General features: G+C 42.4%; 1 protein-coding gene across 2 annotated transcripts in view; it reads left to right on the forward strand.

Annotated features, from left to right (window-relative positions):
• LOC110501876 (FERM domain-containing protein 5) overlaps positions 1-21,453 on the forward strand; it is a 121,512-nt gene that overhangs the window by 95,944 nt on the left and 4,115 nt on the right. The window contains exons 2-13 of one of the 2 annotated variants that reach the window (XM_036955241.1): positions 3,177-3,281; positions 4,600-4,642; positions 5,419-5,497; positions 8,283-8,380; positions 9,375-9,498; positions 14,521-14,608; positions 14,858-14,946; positions 15,866-15,929; positions 16,158-16,249; positions 17,011-17,085; positions 17,625-17,693; positions 17,853-17,959. In XM_036955241.1, coding sequence (XP_036811136.1) covers positions 3,177-3,281; positions 4,600-4,642; positions 5,419-5,497; positions 8,283-8,380; positions 9,375-9,498; positions 14,521-14,608; positions 14,858-14,946; positions 15,866-15,929; positions 16,158-16,249; positions 17,011-17,085; positions 17,625-17,693; positions 17,853-17,959 — 1,033 coding nt within the window. The remainder of the gene's footprint in view (positions 1-3,176; positions 3,282-4,599; positions 4,643-5,418; positions 5,498-8,282; positions 8,381-9,374; positions 9,499-14,520; positions 14,609-14,857; positions 14,947-15,865; positions 15,930-16,157; positions 16,250-17,010; positions 17,086-17,624; positions 17,694-17,852; positions 17,960-21,453) is intronic. The other variant, XM_036955248.1, reaches the window with a different exon arrangement.

A 21,453-nucleotide genomic window follows, 5' to 3' on the forward strand; every position in this document is an offset into this window, starting at 1 on the left:
AGATGTCTTGCTTTCTTTACCATCTCTGGTGGAGTGATCAGCGCCAACATTAATCTCTGTTCAATTCCTGGCACTGATTTATCACCTCCTCATCCAAATCACAGTTATTAGTTAGACTGGGAGTTGCAATCCTCTTAATATGTCACACACGTCATGTGTAGAAGACACTACATCAGCAGCTGCATGTGTACATCCACTTCAGCTATTAAAATGTAATGTACACCATAATACACACACGTATATATATATTTATATATAGTACCAGTCAAAAGTTTGGACACACCTACTCATTCAAGGGTTTTTCTTTATTTTTACTATTTTATACATTGTAGAATAATAGTGAAGACATCAAAACTATGAAATAACACATATGGAATCATGTAGTTTTCATCTATATTTTTCATAGCTGTCTACATGTCACCACAGACCGACGCTGGCACTAAGACCGCACCAAATGAGCTGTATACCGCCATAAGCAAACAGGAAAACACTCATCCAGAGGCGGCGCTGGTGGTGCCAGGACAACAACCTCTCCCTCAACGTGATCAAGACAAAGGAGATTATTGTGGACTACAGGAAAAGGAGGACCGAGCACGCCCCCATTCTCATCAACGGTGCTGTAGTGGAGCAAGTTGAGAGCTTCAAGTTCCTTGGCGTCCACATCAGCAACAAACTAACATGGTCCAACCTCACCAAAACAGTCGTGAATAGGGCACAACAAAACCTTTCCCCCACACGAGACTGAAAAGATTTGGTATGGGTCCTCAGATCCTCAAAAGGTTTTCACTGCTGTACCATCGAGAGCATCCTGACGGGTTGCATCACTGCCTGGTATGGCAACTGCTCGGCCTCCGATTGCAAGGCACTACAGAGGGTAGTGCATATTTTTTTTATTTTTTTTATTTCACCTTTATTTAACCAGGTAGGCAAGTTGAGAACAAGTTCTCATTTACAATTGCGACCTGGCCAAGATAAAGCAAAGCAGTTCGACACATACAACGACACAGAGTTACACATGGAGTAAAGCAAACATACAGTCAATAATACAGTATAAACAAGTCTATATACGATGTGAGCAAATGAGGTGAGATAAGGGAGGTAAAGGCAAAAAAAGGCCATGGTGGCAAAGTAAATACAATATAGCAAGTAAAACACTGGAATGGTAGATTTGCAATGGAAGAATGTGCAAAGTAGAAATACAAATAATGGGGTGCAAAGGAGCAAAATAAATAAATAAATTAAATACAGTAGGGAAAGAGGTACGGTAGTTGTTTGGGCTAAATTATAGGTGGGCTATGTACAGGTGCAGTAATCTGTGATATGGCCCAGTACATCACCGGGGCCAAGCTTCCTGCCATCCAGGACCTCTATACCAGGCGTTGTCAGAGGAAGGCCCTAAAAATTGTCAAAGACTCCAACCCCCCTAGTCAAAGACTGTTCTCTCTGCTTCTTAACAGCTTCTACTCTCAAGCCATAAGACTCCTGAACATCTAATCAAATGGCTACTCAGACTATTTGCACCCCCCCCCCCCCCCCCCCCCCCCCCTTCTACGCTGCTGCTACTCTCTGTTATAATCTATTTATAGTCACTTTAATAACTCTACCTACATGTACATATTACCTCAATTACATCGACAGTGGTGCCCCTGCACATTGACTCTGTACCGGTACCCCCTGTATACAGCCACGCTTTTGTTATTTACTGCTGCTCTTTAATGATTTGTTATTCTTATCTCTACTTTTTATGTATTTTCTTAAAACTGCATTGTTGGTAAATGGGTTGGTTGTAAGTAAGCATTTCACTGTAAGGTGAATGTATTTATGTATTCTGTTGTATTCAGCACATGTGACAAATACAATTTGATTTGTTACCGTATAAGAACAGGGTATTGAAACACGGTGCCAGTGTGTCAGAATTCTAGTCCACCCAGTCCCAGTACACATGCTCATCACAGGACAAGTGCCATTCCTCTAGACTATAGTTAGATGACTGACACAGTGTTAAGCTGACAGCCTGGCTGAGCCTGCAGTATAAAACTCTTAGGTTGTAGACTAGGTAGAGAGATGTATTAGTTGCCTGCCTGCTGAATGGATCACCACCCTGTTCCAATGAGCTGTAATCATCCCTGGTGTGTGCCTTTGCTAATACCAGCAGTCCTCACAAATGCCTGAGGGAAAACAACTTGTAATGGTGGTGTGCAATGTTTGTTGGAAGCTCAAATAACTTATCTTTCTGGAATAATTCAGAGAGTTTAGCTATTATTATGGAAAACATGTTGGTCTGAGTGATATTTTAAATGGTAATCAGTGCTGGGAGCTGGATAAGTCTTTCAGCGATGTGTCAGAGAGGGAGGGGAAAGGCTTGTGAAAGTGGGCAGTCTCCTGTCCTCTTCTATCCTCTCCTTCAATGTCTTCCCACTGGGCACAGACATCAGTTCAATGTCTAGTTTTGATTTACATATGGTTGAGTTGTCAAGTAATGTGAATTAAAGTGAAATCAGCCAAAAATGTCACTATGTCATGGACTTTTTTCAAATCAAGTCAGTTTTTCACGTTGATTCAACATCATCACATAGATTTTGGGGGATTGCAATGATGTGGAAACAACATTGATTCACCAATTTGAGCCAAGTGAGTTGACTTCTCTTTGATCTCCTATTAATGCCTTTAAATCCATTCATACGTCATTAATGCCTTTAAATCTTCATACTTATACTGTGTGATACTTGATGTGCGTTGTTTGGTTATCAAGACCCAGTATCATATCACCCTCCCCGTCCCTGAGTCATCTCCCTGAACAAATGTCATTCTAACCCAGCCAGTTGTCAGCACACTTAATCCATTCTCTCATTGTGCTTTAGCTATGGAGGTTTCTGGCCTAGACTCTGCAGGTGGCTGTAGTGGCTGTCATTAATATTGGATGAATCCTGGATATCTCCACAGGGGCTGGAAAATACAAAGCACATTCTGCTATCAGTAATTACCTCCCTCTTTCCCTCAATCTCACATTCTCCCTCATGTCCTCATGAAGTTGTTGAGTTCCTGGGCTGGGCCGGACCACTTGTTCCCTATCAGTGGGGATATTTCCTCAAAATTTCATTTTAAGTTGTTAGTTGTGGTCTTTTCTTGTGTTCGCTGTGAGTTTCTCATGCTATTGTTTTTCCCTTATCTTGCAGCGGGATGCTAAAGGACAGTATCTGTTCGACCTCATCTGCCACCACCTGAATCTGCTGGAGAAGGACTACTTCGGCATCAGATATGTGGACCCAGACAAGCAGCGGGTGAGTGAGTGTGTGTGTGTGTGTGTCTGTGTTGGATGAAGCATACTGCAGTGGAGGTGACCGTTTAAAGAGATACAGGGCCAGATTGAAGATATGTTATTTTATTTATTTATATCAAGGCACAAGGCGAGATCCAGATTCAGACACATGAGGCAGATGGTTGGAGTCTTAAAATGTTTATTAATCCAAAGGGGTAGTCAAGAGAATGGTCGTGGACAGGCAAAAAGGTCAAAACCAGTTCAGAGTCCAATAGGTACCGAATGGCAGGCAGAATCAAGGTCAGGGAAGGCAGGATGATCAGGTAGGCCGGAAAGTAGTCCAGAGTCAGGCAGGGCTCAGAACCGGGAGGACGATATAATAGAAAAGGAGTATGGGAAAAACACGTTGGTTGACTTGACTAAACATACAAGACGAACTGGCACAGAGAGACAGGAAACACAGGGATAAATACACTGGGGAAAATAAGCGATACCTGGAGGGGGAGGAGACAATTACAGGAACAGGTGAAACAGATCAGGGCGTGACACTTTCATAACATACGCTTTTAGAGAGACACTCATACAATCATCATCAGCAGCAGCAGCAGAGCACAGAGGATTATTACTCAGAGATGGCTTGTAGCTGCACTGCTTGATTCATGAAGAATTAACATGTGCTCACATTGTGTTTTAGCATCAGAGACAAGACCGGTCCTCCCCATCCTGCATTTCTTATGCTGCCACTCAGGGCTATTTCCGTGGTTGTTGTTGGGGTGAGGGGTTGGCGGAGAGAGGGAATTGATGGAGTGAATGTTGCCAGAAGGATGGGGGATGAATCAGTGCCTGATATACAGGCAAAACCAGAGTTACCTTCTGAACTGACCCTAGAGAGCACTGCCACTGCACAGTGTCTGCCTATCTGTCTGTCTCGGCAGGCCCAGGCATGCTGGTGGTAGTATTATAATTTGAAAGACCATCCATTACTGTCATTTATAGAGAGAGCTGTTATCTCTGTATGCCCTTACTGTTCAATTTGCTTCAGTATGATGATGATTTAATTATACAAATCAGGAACTGATAGCATTAATTATATGATTCTTGTCAGATTAGAGATGGATGTTGGATATGAACGGAGACATGCGTCAGTGTGTTTTAGGCGTGAAGCTGACATGACATAACACCGGTTTTCACACGTCTTTCGATGAACTGTCATTCCTGTGTATTGCATTTAACCTGCTTCATAGAGTGATATGAGCATGGTGTCAGTGTCACTGCAGGATTTTTAGACATGTTTAGCTTTTTTCACACTTTGATCATACGTCTTTTTGTTGTTGATGCAGCATTGGTTGGAGGTCACAAAGTGTATTGCCAAGCAGATGAAATGTAAGTCTTCAGTGTCTTCCTCTTCATGCTATGATCATTCTGCTAATTGAGCAAGTATAGTTATCATCACCATGGCATCTTTAATGACGCATCATCTAATTTGACTAATGAATGTGCATTTGAATTCAAATGGTAGGAAGTTACTGTATTAGGATTTCAATAGATCTAGATTCTCCATTTGACTGGAAGGACAGAACTGTATGAATTGTCCCTTCCTAGCAAAAGATAATCCACACAAAAGGTCTCTCACCCACTCTCTTGTAAATCATCATGAACTGTGTCTCCCTAATTGTGGATACAGAGCTTAAAGGGAAAATCCAGTCAACATTTATCTTTTGGTATTTTTTTTCATTAGTCCACTGTTGATACAGTCCCACATTTTTTTTTCATGCCAGCAGTCACGTTTTCAAGATATTGGACTTTCAAGAAGGAAAGTGTCACCTTCCACATCATTATGATGATGCAAAATTATTTTTCCTTTAAGCGAGATTCCGTTTGCCTATTCTACTGTTTACCTTGTGATGATATGAAGTGAAGATTTACAGGAATCATTTGTCAGTGCCCCCTTCACAGATTGCTTAATTCACGAGTGTTTAAATTGACTAGTCATTTTAAATTCTAACTTCATAGTGTCTGAATCGAACACATGTCAGGTTAGAACTATGCTAGACACTTTTGCATGACGTTGCATTTAGAGCATTTTTTCAGTTAATCATTTAAACTGTGATCATGAAATGTTCCTGACTATTTGGTTCTCCATTTCCTTTGTTCCCCAGCCCAGCCTCCATTCACCATGTGTCTCAGAGTCAAGTTTTACCCCCCTGACCCCGCTGCTCTCAAAGAGGAAATCACCAGGTAGGACTTTGTGTGAAACTCAGCAAAGTAGAGAAATGCCAACAACCACTCCCCCAGCCTCTAGTATGAAGAGGAAGTCAGGGAAAGCAGACATGAAAGCTTTGTGTTTAAAAATCTTCAATAACTTTAGCCTTTTCTAAAGCAGTTTCAAAGCAGCAGCTGGTGTTTATCACCTTTTCTCACACGTTTCATTTTCCCCAGAAATGTTTGTGTTCTGAATGCACTGACAGTATTTTTTTCCAGACATTATTGAAGGGCCTCTATAATAAAAGAGCACTTCGTCTAAAAACAGTGCGATAAATAAAATAAAAAGACAGTGCTGTTTGAAGTTGAGATGTATGTAAAAAGCCTTCCTAAGTAAGCTTGTGAGCGAGCCTGCTCCCTGAAGTAGAATGGCTGCTAAATTGCGAGGTTGTGTAGCTGTGCTCTGCGTTGGTCTCTCTGGCTGGCTGACTGCTGAGGGAAAGAGGAAGACTGAGGGTCAATTACGGCTAGCAGACTCCTCTAAATGATACATGATTAGCTCCCAGCTAGCTCAGATTAGAATCACTTATGCATTTCTTCGCCTGACTCCCTCATTCCCTGTGCAGTCTGCAATGAGGTCACCCAGAAAAGCCTCTCCGTGCCCTCAATAGGGCCTTTAAACGCCCTCTGATACTCTCTGATTTCAACCACTTGATGATGACATTAAAGAAGCAAGTACATGTGCAATTGAGTATGAGTGTGTTTGCTAATGTCTATTACAATGTGTGTATGTGTTGAAAGGAGGCACATTACCGTCCAGGGAGTCTATACTTAGGTGTGATGAAATGAACACAGAATGCAGAGTGCAGATAATGAATTATGTGAATTATGAATGGATGGAGAGAGGGGAGGAGGCGAGAAGGAGAGTGAAGGCTGAGGAAAAGAGAAATATAGTTAGCAAGAGATATGATGAGAGTGGTAGGGCAGGATAGACCACCTCATACTAGAGAGAGGAAGAGATATGATGAGAGATATGATGAGAGTGGTAGGGCAGGATAGACCACCTCATACTAGAGAGAGGAAGAGTGAAAGGAGAGGAAATAATCAATGACACTGAAGTTTTCTTCAATATAGTTTCCTCATTAATCGCATACTGAAGCGATACTGGACAATATATGGTACACAGGTTAGACCACACAATGAGGGAAGAGGATAGAGATGGGTCAATTATTCATTTAAATTCACAGCTTTTCTTCACCAAATCTACCGACAGCAGAGATGTGAAAGGCAAGCAGAAAAGACAAAAGAAATGTAGGGCAGACAATTGACAGCATCAGCCATTTAACTGGAGTCACCCAAAGAGAGAAAAGGAAATTGCTTTTTTTAGCACCTATGGATCCTTAAGTGACAGCTGTTGTGAAGCTGGCCTAGATGACACAATTACAGCCGAGGATATGTACACTACTGTTCCAAAGTTTTGGGGTCACTAAGAAATGTCCTTGTTTTTGAAGAAATTGCCAGTTTCTGTCCATTAAAATAACACCAAATTGATCAGTGTAGACATTGTTATTGTATTGGAAACGTAGATGGAAACGGCAGATTTTGAATGGAATATCTGCATAGGCGTACAGAGGCCCATTATCAGCAATCATCACTCCAAAGTGTTCCAATGGCACGTTGTGTTAGCTAATCCAAGTTGATCATTTTAAAAGGCTAATTGATCATTAGAAAACTATTTTGCATTTATGTTAGCACAGCTGAAAACTGTTGTTCTGATTAAAAAAGCAATAAAACTGGCCTTCTTTAGACTAGTTGAGTATCTGGAGCATCAGCATTTGTGGATTCGATTACAGGCTGAAAATGTCCAGAAACAAATAACTTTATTCTTAAACTTGTCAGTCTATTCTTGTTCTGAGAAATGAAGGCTATTCCATGCGAGAAATTGCCAAGAAACTGAAGATCACGTACAAAGCTGTGTACTACTCCCTTCACAGAACAGCGCAAACTGGCTTTAACCAGAATAGAAAGAGGACTGGGAGGCAGCTTGAAGCTGCCAGTTGAGGACTTGTGAGGCATCTGTTTCTCAAACTAGACACTCTAATGTACTTGTCCTCTTGCTCAGTCGTGCACTGGGTCCTCCCACTCCTCGTTCTATATTCCATAAAAAAAACTTTCCAGCTACAATAGTCATTTACAACATTAACAATGTCTACACTGTATTTCTGATCAATTTGATGTAATTTTAAAGGACAAAAAATGTAGCTTTTCTTTAAAAAAACAAGGACATTTGACCCCAAACTTTTGAACGGTAGTGTATATTCTTCGCATTCACATGCATGGGTTCTCCTGGGCTCATTTTGGTGTTGGTTGTTGGAAGTTGGTATCAGGGGAATCTGGGGTCCATTGGGTTGTTTCTCCCACTGTTTCTATCACGTGTTACATTCACTTCAGAATCAATAAATGGGCAATCCTGTACTGTAACCATTGGTAACACCTGCTTTGTTCCAGGTGTTAGTCTCAGTCTGCAGCCAGTGTAGCTGCTGTATCTGTCAGGACAGTGCTGCTGTGTTCTGGGAAGCTCTGGTCTTGTCTGGCTTGAACAGAAACACAGTCAGTCGACAATAGCAGCAGTTTGCCTCAGGGCATCCCCTACCAAACCCTGTCCCCAACATCTTTTGAGATGTATCTGTGGCGATATCTTGTTGTTGCAATATATCTAAAAATAAGTGTGGTCTGTAATGTTGATGAATCTCATTAAAGTAGACAGGTGACTGAGATCCATGACCTCTGACCATCTTCGCCCACTCTGTTCTGGTCCCAGATATTTAGTCTTCCTGCAGATCAAGAGAGATCTGTATCATGGCCGCCTCCTGTGTAAGACGACGGATGCTGCCATGCTGGCTGCCTTCATCCTGCAAGGTACAGTGACAGGACCTGACAGGCTGGATTTGCCTGCCCAACTCTCTGCACTGCACCTTCACATAACTTCTCTGCCAGTCACTCCACCATAGAGATGAATACCAGCCGGGGAAAAAAACACCTGGATTTCTCATAAGGATGTAGTTATCACTTTGTAAATTATATGCCCTGAGGGATTCTTACCTCCATATTGACTGATCTCTACTGTATACTAAAAAGCATTAAATTAAAATGTTAATGCAGACAACACGTGCACCTCCATACTAATTTACACTGTAAAACCATAGCTGACAAAGAAAGATGGGACAGCTGATAAGTAAGATCAATGCTTTGAATGCTAAACGTGAATTTCATGCTAGATTGTAAGCCTGATTATCAGGCATCTTGCTCTCAGCAGTATCGTTATCTGTATAAGCATGGAGCTTACACGCAGAAGACCCTCGAGAGGCAGGCAGGCTGTATGTTTGAGGGGTACGGCGAGCGAGCCGAAGGCCGCAGAAAGTGCAGTGTTAGGAGAAAGCGAAGGCAGGTCCTTTGGCAGGTGCGCTGGCTCTGTTCATGAGGAGGTGCTGCCTGATCACCTCCTCGTCCTCGCTCGCTGGGGGAAAGGATTGTCAGAGCCGCCTGAGGGAGCTCAGTGTGGTAGGAAGTCACAAATAAACCACAGCAACCCTGGGCCAGTTTAACTTGTCGTCATTAAGAGCTCTGCTGACATACAGCACAGGCTGCCTGTGAACTAACAACACCTCGGCAAGGGTGCCAGTAATGTGTGTGTAGAACTGTGTAAATACTCACCTTAGCCCTAATAATTCTTGTTTGAGTTCACACTTGCAGTTATTACTGCAAACATATTCTGTATCCACTTTTTTATGATTTATTGAATGGAATGATGTTGTGAATGTTAGATATATTACTGTATGTACTATATGTAACCATGTATGGTTAGACTGTGGTGCTGTGAAATGGTAGATCATTTGTATGAACTGTGTTCCAGCTGAGATTGGGGACTATGACCCTGGGAAGCATCCTGAAGGATACAGTTCTAAATTCCAGTTCTTCCCAAAACATTCAGAGAAGCTGGAGCGACGAATCTCAGACATACACAAGACAGAACTGATGTAAGGACCAATCTACTGTTTCTCTTTAACCTCTCACACGTGCACGAACGTTCATACACACACTGCACCTATAAGATTAATCAATTTGACTGAGAAAGCACTAACTACCATTGTGTGAATGCTTATTGTCTTGGAAACTAGTTCCTTCACACTCTTCTCAAACATTTGTTTAATCAATTGGAAAACCTTCCAATACCTGCAACTAGCAGAAACAACCAGGTAGGCTGGCTAATGGCCCACTGTCATTTCAGGGTGTTGCAGAGACAAGATGGTGGATTTTCTTGAGCACAAAAACTACCTTTTATTAATACAGTCATTATTATGAGGGTCGTGGCCCAAGACCTGTCATGGAGTGCAGTGCAATACACCTAATGAAGTGTGTGCACATACAAACACACAAAGGCATACACGCACACACAAACTACTTTCTCTGCCAGCAGGTTAGCTGATGAAGCATCACTGAGGGTTTATTAATGATGGTACACTCTACTGGGCACAAACGGGTTAAATCAATGTAGTTTCAACATAATTTGTCAACATATTGTAATCTATGTGGAAAATATATTGAATTTGAATTTTTACCTTTGAAACGTCAGATCAATATAAGATCCATTAACAGAAAAAAAATGAAAGGCTGGGCAGCACCTCCTACTGGAGAGTTGATCTATCTACAGCTATCCCTTTGGGCTCATTCAGGGTTTTAGCCCAGCCCTTGCTTAGCTTTGATATTTGTCACTGACTATTGCCAATGTGACATGAGAATGATTGTTGAGAAATCTCGACTTAATAGTTGAAATATTGCTATCAAAGTCATTATTAAGGGTATGTTCAATAGAGCAAATTAAATGTAACCATACTTTATCAATCATACAGTAAATCATCATTGATGCTATTTAAGGCTACAGTGTATAGCATCATCAACAGCTATTGTTTAAGTTCAGCCCAGGATTCAACTAAAAGTAGATAATACAAAGGGTGCCTTCAGAAAGTATTCAGACCCCTGGACTTTTTCCTAATTTTGTTAAGTTACAGCCTTATTCTAAAATTGATTAAACAAATGTTTCTTGATCAATCTACACAACAAAGCAAAAACAGGTTTTTAGACATTTCTGCTAATTTAGTAAACTGAAATATCACATTTTACATAAGTATTCAGACCCTTTACTCAGTACTTTGTTGAAGCACCTTTGGCAGCGATTACAGCCTTGAGTCTTATTGGGTATGACGCTACAAGCTTGGCACACCTGTATTTGGGGAGTTTCTCCCATTGTTCTCTGCAGATCCTCTCAAGCTCTGTCAGGTTGGATGGGGAGCGATGCTGCGCAGCTATTTTCAGGTCTCTCCAGAGATGTTCGATCGAGTTCAAGTCCAGTCTCTGGCTGTCCTGAAGCCAGTCCTGCATTGTCTTGGCTGTGGGCTTAGGTTCGTTGAGGTGAACCTTCATCCCAGTCTGAGGTCCTGAGCGCTCTGAAGCAGGTTTTCACCAAGGATCTCTCTGTACTTTGCTGCTTTCATCTTTGCCTTGATCCTGACTAGTCTCCCAGTCCCTGCCGCTGAAAAACATCCCCACACCGTGATGCTGTCACGACCATGCTTCACCGTAGGGATGGTGCCAGGTTTCCTCCAGATGTGACGCTTGGCATTCAGGCCAAAGAGTTCAATCTTGGTTTCATTAGACCAGTGATTCTTGTTTCTCATGGTCTGAGAGTTTTTAGGTGCCTTTTGGCAAACTCCAAGCAGGCTGTCATGTGCCTTTTACTGAGGAGTGGCTTCCATCTGGCCACTCTACCATAATGTCCTGATTGGTGGAGTGCTGCAGAGATGGTTTTTCCTTCTGGAAGATTCTCCCATCTCCACAAAGGAACTCTGGAGCTCTGACAGTGACCATCTGGTTCTTGGTCACCTCCCTGACCAAGGCCCTTCTCCCCCGTTTGCTCAGTTTGGCTAGGCAGCCAGCTCTAGGAAGAGTCTTGGTGGTACCAAACTACTTCAATTTAAGAATGATGGAGACCACTGTGTTCTTGGGGACCTTCAATGCTGCAGAACGTTTTCAATACCCTTCCCCAGATCTGTGCCTCGACACAATCCTATCTCGGAGCTTTACGGATAATTCCTTCGACCTCATGGCTTGGTTTTTGCTCTGACATGCACTGTCAACTGAGGGACCTTATATAGAGAGGTGTGTGCCTTTCCAAATTATGTCCAGTCAATTGAATTTACCACAGGTGGACTCCAGGTTTTTAGAAACATCTCAAGGATGATCAATGGAAACAGGATGCATCTGAGCTCAATTTCGAGTCTCATAGCAAAGGGTCTGAATAATTATGTAAGTAAGGTATTTCTGTTTTTATATTTAATACATTTGTAAAAATGTTTTAAAAAACTGTTAACTTTGTCATTATGGGGCATTGTGAGTAGATTGCTGATTAAATGTATTTATTTAATCCATTATAGATTAAGGCTGTAACGTAACAAAATGTGGAAAAAGGGAAGAGGTCTGAATACTTTCCGAAAACACTGTATGTGCATAGGTTTTTAAGATTTATTTCAAATGGAATCTTCAAGTCAATAATTAATATGTTGGATTCATGACTCCATCTCAACCAAAAATAAAAGTTAAAGAATAGGATCAAATCAAACTGTATTTAAAGTGCATTGAAAGTTTGATTTGATTTAGTCCTATTCTTTAACTTTGGATTTTTGGTTGAAATAGAGATGTGAATCCATCATATCAATTATTAATTTGTTGACAAATTGCAATTTAAAGCCAGACTCAGTGGTACAGGTGTATCTTCTGCTTGGATAGCTCTATCTCCTTCAAATGTTGATATTAGGTTGGGTTGGGTTGATTGGTAAATAGCATATTCACTTGTCGACAAGTTAACAAATTATCTGCTGGATTCACATCTTCATCTCAACCAAAAATAAATGTTAAAGAATAGGATTAAGTCAGTGGTTCAGATTAAACTATCCAAGCAGTAGATACATCTCCTTTAAATGTTGGTATTTGTTTGTGTTGTCAACCAAACACAATTCATTATTACTTTTGTAATACAGTAAATAGCCTAAAATTATCTTGCAAACAAATGTAACATTATTCAACATTAAAATGAGTAACACATCGACGGCCACATTTTGAGGTTACAATAACAATAAATGTCTTCTTATGTAATCATAGAAAGCGTGCATATTCACGGACACAGGTATGTTGAAATCTTCACAATCTGAACAGAATCTCAAATGGCGTTGATCACTTGCACCATGTACTTAGATGTAATCTCAACTAACTGCAATTCAGGTTATTTGGTTGTGCTATTAGATCAAGCACAGTGATGACCCATTAAATTGTTGTATAAATAAAATATCTGACATTGTATTCCCATTTGAACATTGGTGTGCTTTTAAATGGTTAAAAGTACAGTGATAACAGAATTCAACAGACTTTTGGCTATTTTTTAGTGGGTACCAAATATTACCCAATTCTCCACATTGTAATGACATGGTGTTCCCAGTGGGACAGGCTGCGACACACTTCCCAACATTGATCCTTTACACTCACCCTCAGGCCTCTAAAGTTCATGTGGTTGAGGCCACATGGATAATGGTTTAGCCATAATGTCTGAGCTATTTATCCTCCCACAAGGCACTTCTCCTTTGTTTAAATCATAATTAGTGTGAGATAATGTGCTCTACATAAATGAAAGACATTGAAACATGGATCAGCCATTTTCACACTAGCTCAGAGTCGATTTGAAGGTTCTTTATTGTTGGTTCCCATTACTGAGTGCTTTGTCTAGTGACCCAGCTCAGTGAACTGGTCATGGCCATGGGACATACTGTATACTGTGGACAGCATGGAGGATGTGACTGACCAAATGAGTGTAGTCAGAGGTTCATAGATAAAGGATCTTTAAAATGATAATTATAGATAAGATCCTCTGCTGCTCTCTAGTGGGTTGTTCATGTCTCACCACCAACAAAACACCTGTCAACATGCCTGACTCTGTGATCACAGAAAATATCATTGGAATGCTGGGACAGGTGCCTATTTGGATCTTTTGAATGCACCAGTAATTCAAGCCTATAGGGTCACTGGCATCTCTTCATGTTTTTTCCATTGATTGTGATGGAGGTCTGGCTGATGCTCACGTTACTTCATTGCTGTTGAATGGTTGGTGCTTGATTAAATGTTAATTGGTAGAGGTACTGTATCTAGGATGGTTGATACACTGTCTGGCCATCTATTCAGAGCTCTCTGGTCTATTCAGCATCCTGCCAGCTCACTCTGTTGATCACTCCTCTGTGTAAGGGAAATACAGTGGCTTGCGAAAGTATTCACCTTCCTTTGCATTTTTCCTATTTTGTTGCCTTACAACCTGGAATTAAAATGGATTTTTTTGGGGGTTTGTATCATTTGATTTACACAACATGCTCACCACTTTGAAGATGCAAAGCATATTGTTTTGTGAAACTAACAAGATATAAGACAAAAAAACAGAAAACTTAAGCGTGCATAACTATTCACCCCCCCAAAGTCAATACTTTATAGAGCCACCTTTTGCAGCAATTACAGCTACAAGTCTCTTGGGGTATGTCTCTATGAGCTTGGCACATCTAGCCACTGGGATTTTTGCCCATTCTTCAAGGCAAAACTTCTCCAGCTCCTTCAAGTTGGATGCATTCCGCTGGTGTTCCGCTGGTGTCACACCACAGATTCTCAATTGGATTGAGGTCTGGGCTTTGACTAGGCTTGTTGAAACAAGTACTTTTTTTTTTCATTTCACTTTACAAATTTGGACTGTTTTGTGTATGTCCATTACATGAAATCCAAATAAAAATACATTTAAACTGCAGGTTGTAATGCAACAAAATGGGACAAATGCCAAGGGGGATGAATACTTTTGAAGGCACTGAAGTTCTGTCATAGTTAATATTATTTATGCATTTTACCTTTGCTTCTTTCTTTTCATAGACCTGTATTGATGTTCAATTTCTTAATCAGACATTGATGCTCTCTCTCAGTGGCCAGACACCTGACACATCAGAGCTGAATTTTCTCCAGAAAGCCCAGATGCTGGAGACATATGGTGTGGATCCTCATCCATGCAAGGTTGGGTGGTCAATTCTCACACACTGCTGCTTCAGCTTAAGACATTTGCATTAAAACACCCTGTTTCCTCTACTTGAGCTTTGAGGTCTCTCTTGAGAGAATGGACAATGCATTGCTAAAGCAAATGGCAGCACACATGCATCTACACAGTCATACAGTATGTATGTGTGTATTTGATACAGGTATCTATTGTAGGTCTATTGTGTTGTGCCATAACAATGTGAGACACTGTTTTTTTGTGTATGACAGGATGTGTCTGGAAATCCAGCCTTTCTTGCCTTCACCCCATTCGGATTTGTCGTGCTTCAGGGAAACAAGAGGGTTCATTTTCTCAAGTGGTGAGTAGAATGATTTCTGCTCTAATGCTGATTTCTGGGGTGGCAGGTAGCTTAGTGGTTCGAGCGTTGGGCCAGTAACCGGAAGGTTGCTAGATTGAATCCCTGAGCTGACAAGGTACAAATCTGTTGTTCTGCCCCTGAACAAGGCAGTTAATCCACTGTTCCTAGGCCGTCATTGTAAATAATAAGAATTTGTTCTTAACTGACTTGCCTAGTTAAATAAATAATCCTAAACCACATACCACTGCTGGTTCTACATTCACAATCAGTGGAGTGTGTCCAGCTGATTCTCTCCTCCTGACCAGAGGGCCAGCATGCGTACAGGTGTCCCATTGTCTTAGTTTGTCGCTACTATTTTGGGCATATGATTTCACAGGCCTGTCTGTTAGAAATCAACTTGTTTTTAAATGCACAAGGAAAATACATGTTCTCAACCACAACAAAGAATTGATCATGCATGCAGCAGTGACTGTAAGAATCCTTAATGACATACATGGATCAGTGCTGCTCTAACATACTATTCCATACAGCCCCTCTCATTAAGCCAGTAGCCCACTATATTGGATCTGTAATAGTTACATATGAGTTAGATATTCACTCCTGATATAGAAATCCCACCACCTAATTCAGTACCGTATGTCTGTAATACTTACAAATTCTGGCCAAGTAGACGATGTGAATGTTACAATATGTTACAGCATTTACAGCTGCTTTGTTAGATTTTTTTTATCTTCGGCACATTCTCCCATCCCATGTCTCCAGTTTACCTGGGGTATTATCAGATATGTGTTCTGTTAGCCAAACATGGAGCTCCATTGCTGTTTGTGTGGTCTGCTAGTGGTTGTGATTAATTTTTTAAGAGCCTGTGGCTCTCAATTCAGTTGGTTGTGTGAGTAACTATCCCCTTCCTTGTGGGCAGGAACGAGGTGACCAAACTGAAGTTCGAGGGAAAGATATTCCATATATATGCAAATCAGAAGGAGGTGAGAGCATGAATTATTGATGTGTTGGGGGAGTCAAGTATAGAGAGCAGCGCAGTGACTGTGACTGTTCTATGGCCAATACTCTCTGAAAACAGGTCCTGGAGATAGCATGTTCTAGTCATACCACAGCCCGGTGTGTTCAATAAACAGCAGTAGTAATAGTGACTCTTGAAACTGAGAAACTGTTAGGTTGTTTTATTTTCCTGCACATTTATTTCTAATGTGCAGGACAAAAAGATCATCTTGACTTACTTTGCACCAACACCTGAGGCCTGCAAGCACCTGTGGAAATGTGGAGTGGAGAACCAAGCCTTCTACAAGTAAGTGTTATTCTTCCTCTAAGTCATAGCTATACACTTTACTCCAGGGCATCTGTGAGAGCTATCTAAAGAGGGCTCTCCTCTCCTCTGACCTTGAAGTGTCCTGAGAGCAGCGTTGTCAGGCTGTTTATGAGATAGGGAACGAGACGTGAGGCAACGGTGAGCTTTTGTGAGTTAGTGTGCTCTGGGACATGCCAGTGAACCCTGCACGGCTCCTCCAGAGAAATGAGTGCTCCTTCCGTCTCAGCCTTGACTGATTGTGTGTCCTCTCCCCCTATCTCTGGGAGGTCACCTCCCCCTACCTCTGGGAGGTCACCTCCCCCTGCAACACATCAACACAATGACCAAAGAGAGTCTAGTAATGGATGATGGTGACAGGGAAGGTTGCTGAGGAGCATGTGGGTTGAGGGAGTGCTCAGGTGATAGGAGATAGAGAAGCGGGGGGGGGGGGGGGGGGGGGCAAACATAGGGCAGCACAGCACACACAGAGATGGAATTAGTATGATGTGTTTGCATCCCAATATTACACTTTATATACATCACAGAAGACTGAAATATAACAAAAATATAAAAAAATATAACTGTTTGACATAGAAACACCAAAGATGATTAATTATGAAATTATGAAAAATATGAATAACATTCCACCTGTGAGGCCACTAGTCATTTGACTGCAGCAACAGGCTATAATGTAAAGTAAAAAGTGTGATGTCACCCCTCTTCTCTTTCCTTTCTTCTTCACCTCTCTTCCCCTCCATCAGGCTGGAGAAGTCGAGTCAGGTGCGGACAGTGTCCAGCAGCAACTTGTTCTTCAAGGGGAGTCGTTTCCGCTACAGGTACAGTAAATTATGACAGTAAGGGCACTGCAGATAGCCCACAGCTATGCTGAAGAGCTTCTCCAGCATAGGGGACCTCAGGGCCCTGCTGTAACGTCAGTCTACTTGACCTGAGCCAGGACACAGAGGGGACAGGGAGGGGGACAGTGTTACATTCAGAACAATGTTTCAGCATTCATTTCATTTCATTCCTTTCACATCTGTGAATGCTGAAGTGCTAGGAGCAGGGAAATAACTTGGTCTGTGAAACCTTTAAAATTACTGGTTCTTGTTACTGGAAATCTGAACTTTCTAATGGTTTAAAATAGCTACAGTATGTTGAGTCCATTATGTTATGATGAAAGATTGAGTTTGTGTTTCAATCTTTTGGAAAATAAATAATATTGCAGTGTAGTCTGGAGACGGTGATTGGGTTAGAGAGAGTTGGGTTCACCAGGTTAATCTAATCTCAGTTCTTGTGTACTGTATTGATGCTTCTCACTGAACTGCTCTGTGTAGTGTGTGGCACCAGGGAGCTCTATTATTGTGCTTTATTGCAGTGGACGAGTGGCGAAAGAAGTGATGGAGCAGAGTGCCAAAATCAAACGAGAGCCTCCAGAAATACACAGGTAAAATCAATGCTATTCACTAGATGTCAATGTGGGCACTGTATCATCCATCTCAGATGACAAGTGTGTGTGTGTGTGTGTGTGTGTGTGTGTGTGTGTGTGTGTGTGTGTGTGTGTGTGTGTGTGTGTGTGTGTGTGTGTGTGTGTGTGTCTCCACAGGGCTGGCCTGGTTCCCAGTAGAAGCTGTCCGTCCATCACTCATGGGCCGCGCCTCACCAGTGTTCCACGCACCCGCCGGAGAGCCGTCCACATTTCCATCATGGAGGGTAAGTGTTTGACCTGACCCCTGACCCACTACTCCCCTCAGTCAACACTGGCACTCCATAACAATCCCCACGGTCATGTTATGGGCAAAGGTGAATCATTGTCCCATAAGAGCCTTTAGGAATGTGGACAGGAGTGACACAGCTCTATATTGTTGTCTGTATCCAAATGAACATATGTACAGTAATCTGGATAGTTGTGGAAATGGGTCGCCATGCTTTAGTTTGGGTCTAAGGTTTTAAAGGTAATCTGTGGATATTTCAATGGAGGGTGTTAAATCCAAACGTTTTTAAACGTATCAGGTCCTTGCTCCTATTTGGAAGTATTTTATGCCCCCCCCCCCCCCCCCCCCACACACACACACACTGAGCTTAGCCATGCCCCTGCTTGTGGGAGTGGAGGGCTAAGTCACAGGTGTGTGTGTCACTCAGGCTGGTCTATTTCAGTGCGAGCTATCAACACTAGGGGTGTGTGTGAGCGAGGGGTACAGTGCCAGTACAAGGGCAGCTGGTGCAGCCGTCAGTCAGTCCACCTACTCTGAACCCAGGGGCCTGGGGCCTGCAGGTGGGCCTGCCCTGCTCCTCCTCTCTAACACATGTTCTGACCTGCCTCTGTCCTCTATCCCTGAGGCTAACCTTGCAGGCTGACACTGCAGCATGGGCTCAGGTGAACAGGAGCAGCAGGACTGAAGACCTGTCCTTGTCACAGCTGAGTCCCTGCCTGTCTCCCAAATACACAGTACAGTATGTACACCTGGCTATACACTCTATGCTGCTGCAGTAGAGTGGAGAGTGTGAGTGAAAGGGTCTGGTGCTGTATGTATCAGAGAGTTATGACAAGCTCTCACCTGTCAACCGTTACCCCCTGCCTGTGCTGACTGGGTGTCTTACAGTAGTATTAATACCCTTGCTGAAAATAGCCAAGGCCTTCCTCTCCATGTATGTCACTGCCCTGGGTGGGGCCTGGACATGGCCAGTGCTGGTCGTCTGAATACTGCTACAGCAGGACAGTCGCTCTCGCTAGCCCTCATACTGCCAGCCAAGACTGCAGCCATTGGCCTAACACATAAAGCGAGACCAGCGCACTGCTGGGGCTCTGGGACAGGGTCCACCAGGATAGTACACAGACGTGCATGCTTTGAGCTTTTGAAGACACCACCATGGTGAAGTGTCTGATCCGCATCACCACACGGGTGAACGTCCACCTGCGGATGATCAACCACTGCTACCGGGATGTAAAGGTACGCGTGCTGAGCCTGGGACCCCGGATGCTTGGCAAGGCCCTGGGCGTCCTGCCCCTCTACCCTGCTCTGACTGGGCAGGAGCCTGGCAGCCTCTCCCCCCTGCCTCCCCCCATCTTGCCTGGCACCCCTCTGCCCGATGGCTGGCCCCAGTCCAGCACCCCGACAGGTAACCTCATCATCATCACCCTCCTGGAGTGTTACAGTGACCAGCTCCCTGTTTGTTAATTCACTCCCACCTCATCAATGTTAACAGAATGGAAATGATGCCATGCCTTTGATGCCTTTGATGTCTGATCCTCTAAATCATATGGTTCTTGGAGGCCCTTTGTGAACAGTCTTTGGATCTATTTCTTGACCTCTTTGAGTTTCATCGGTTCATTTATCCTTCTGCTGGTTTAGAGGAAGTCTGAGTTTATGGGTCTTCTTATTCTGGTTGTAATGGTTGAGGTACAGACTAGTGAGGTGATACTGCTTTGTTGTTGATTTGTGAAGGTATGATTTGATTTTGAATTCAGGTAAATATTCAGGTTGATATTTTTTACGATATTTTGGCCTTTGGAGGATTTTGACTAGCTTTACGCAATGTCCTCCGGAAGATATATTGTGTAATGAAATGTCTATAGGTTGCATTTTGCAATCTGCCCTGCAAGCAAGCATATCCTAGGATGTACTGAAGGAGATTACCAATGAGTAAAGATGGCCTCTCACTGCCACCCATTACAGAGGCATCCTGCTTTTGCTTTTGACAGGATCTCAGCAGTCAGCATGGCTTAACAGAGCTGGCCTAATCTCTATTTTGTAATTCCTCGAGGAGGATTTTTCTGCCTATGGATGAAAATAACACATATGAGCATTAAAGGAAAGATTCACCCATTTTGAATGTTATATGGTTTGTGAGCATTTCTGAGTGATGTTCTATCGATTCCCGTGGTCATTTCATGTTTTCATGTCTATCTGAGCTATTTGCCATTCAAGAAGGCAGAAATACAGCTGGAATGTTTAGAGCTCGTATGCCTGCTTAACAGCAATAGCTCAGATACACATGAAAACATGAAATTACCCCGGGAATCGATAGAACATCACTCAGAATGGGAGATTATTTCATTTAAAATATGCCTCATCATCAGGAGATGATATCCCTCTGCCTCTATGAAGGTGTAATATTTCTGCGGTGGCTGTCTAAGGAATGGAACAGTCAGCGCAAGCTCAACTGTTTCTCATCCGCAGTGACATCTGTCCTGTAGCTCGTAAAAAGAGAATATACACTGAACAAGTATACACTGAACAAAAATATAAACTCAACATGTGAAGTGTTGGTCCCATGTTTCATGAGCTGAAACAAAAAAATCCCAGAAAAGTTCCATATGCACAAAAACCTTATTTCTCTCAAATGAGGAGTATTTTTGTCTGTAATAAAGCCAGTTTGTGGGGGAAAACTCATTCTGATTGGCTAGGCCTGCATTCCCAGTGGGTGGGTCTGGCTGCCAAGTGGGTGGGCCTATGCCATCCAAGACCAATTCATGGCTGCACCCCTGCCCAGTCACGTGAAATCCATGATTTAAAGGGGCTGCCCTCCATCTCTCCATGAAATCCTAATTAATTTATTTCCTTATATGAACTGTAACTCAGGAGAATCTTTCAATTTATTGCATGTTGCGCTTATATGATTTGTTCAGTATAGATACATTTGCATATCCTTTTGGTATAATGAAAAATGCTGCATTTGCTTTTTGTAGAGTACGCATGCGATCACTGATGAGCTTGTGTAACGATGTGCGCTGAGAGTCGGGAAGCACGTTTAAGGAGTGTTTTAATAAATAAACACAACATAACACAAAACAAGAAACTTGAACAGCACACAGACATGAAACTGAAACATAAATAATAACACCTGCGGAAGGAACCAAAAGGAGTGACATATATAGGGAAGATAATCAGGGAAGTGATGGAGTCCAGGTGAGTCTCATGAGGCGCTGGTGCGCGTAACGATGGTGACAGGTGAGCGCCATAACGAGCAGCCTGGTGACCTAGAGGCCGGAGAGGGAGCACATGTGACAGCTAGCAACCTTTAATGCATCCTAAGGCTAACTGTAGGCTACCCCAGAGACCAATACTGTGTAAATAATTATTAAGAAAACTGTTTTTTTTAACTCTTATTTGAGAATGACCAAATGCTTTATATGGGGTGTTTATTTATAATTGCATGTCTCTTATTTATATTTATTTCTATGTTGTGGATTATGATGTTCTCCC

The sequence above is a fragment of the Oncorhynchus mykiss genome, chromosome 2, assembly GCF_013265735.2.
Source record: "Oncorhynchus mykiss isolate Arlee chromosome 2, USDA_OmykA_1.1, whole genome shotgun sequence".
In the NCBI taxonomy this organism is placed as follows: Eukaryota; Metazoa; Chordata; class Actinopteri; order Salmoniformes; family Salmonidae; genus Oncorhynchus; species Oncorhynchus mykiss.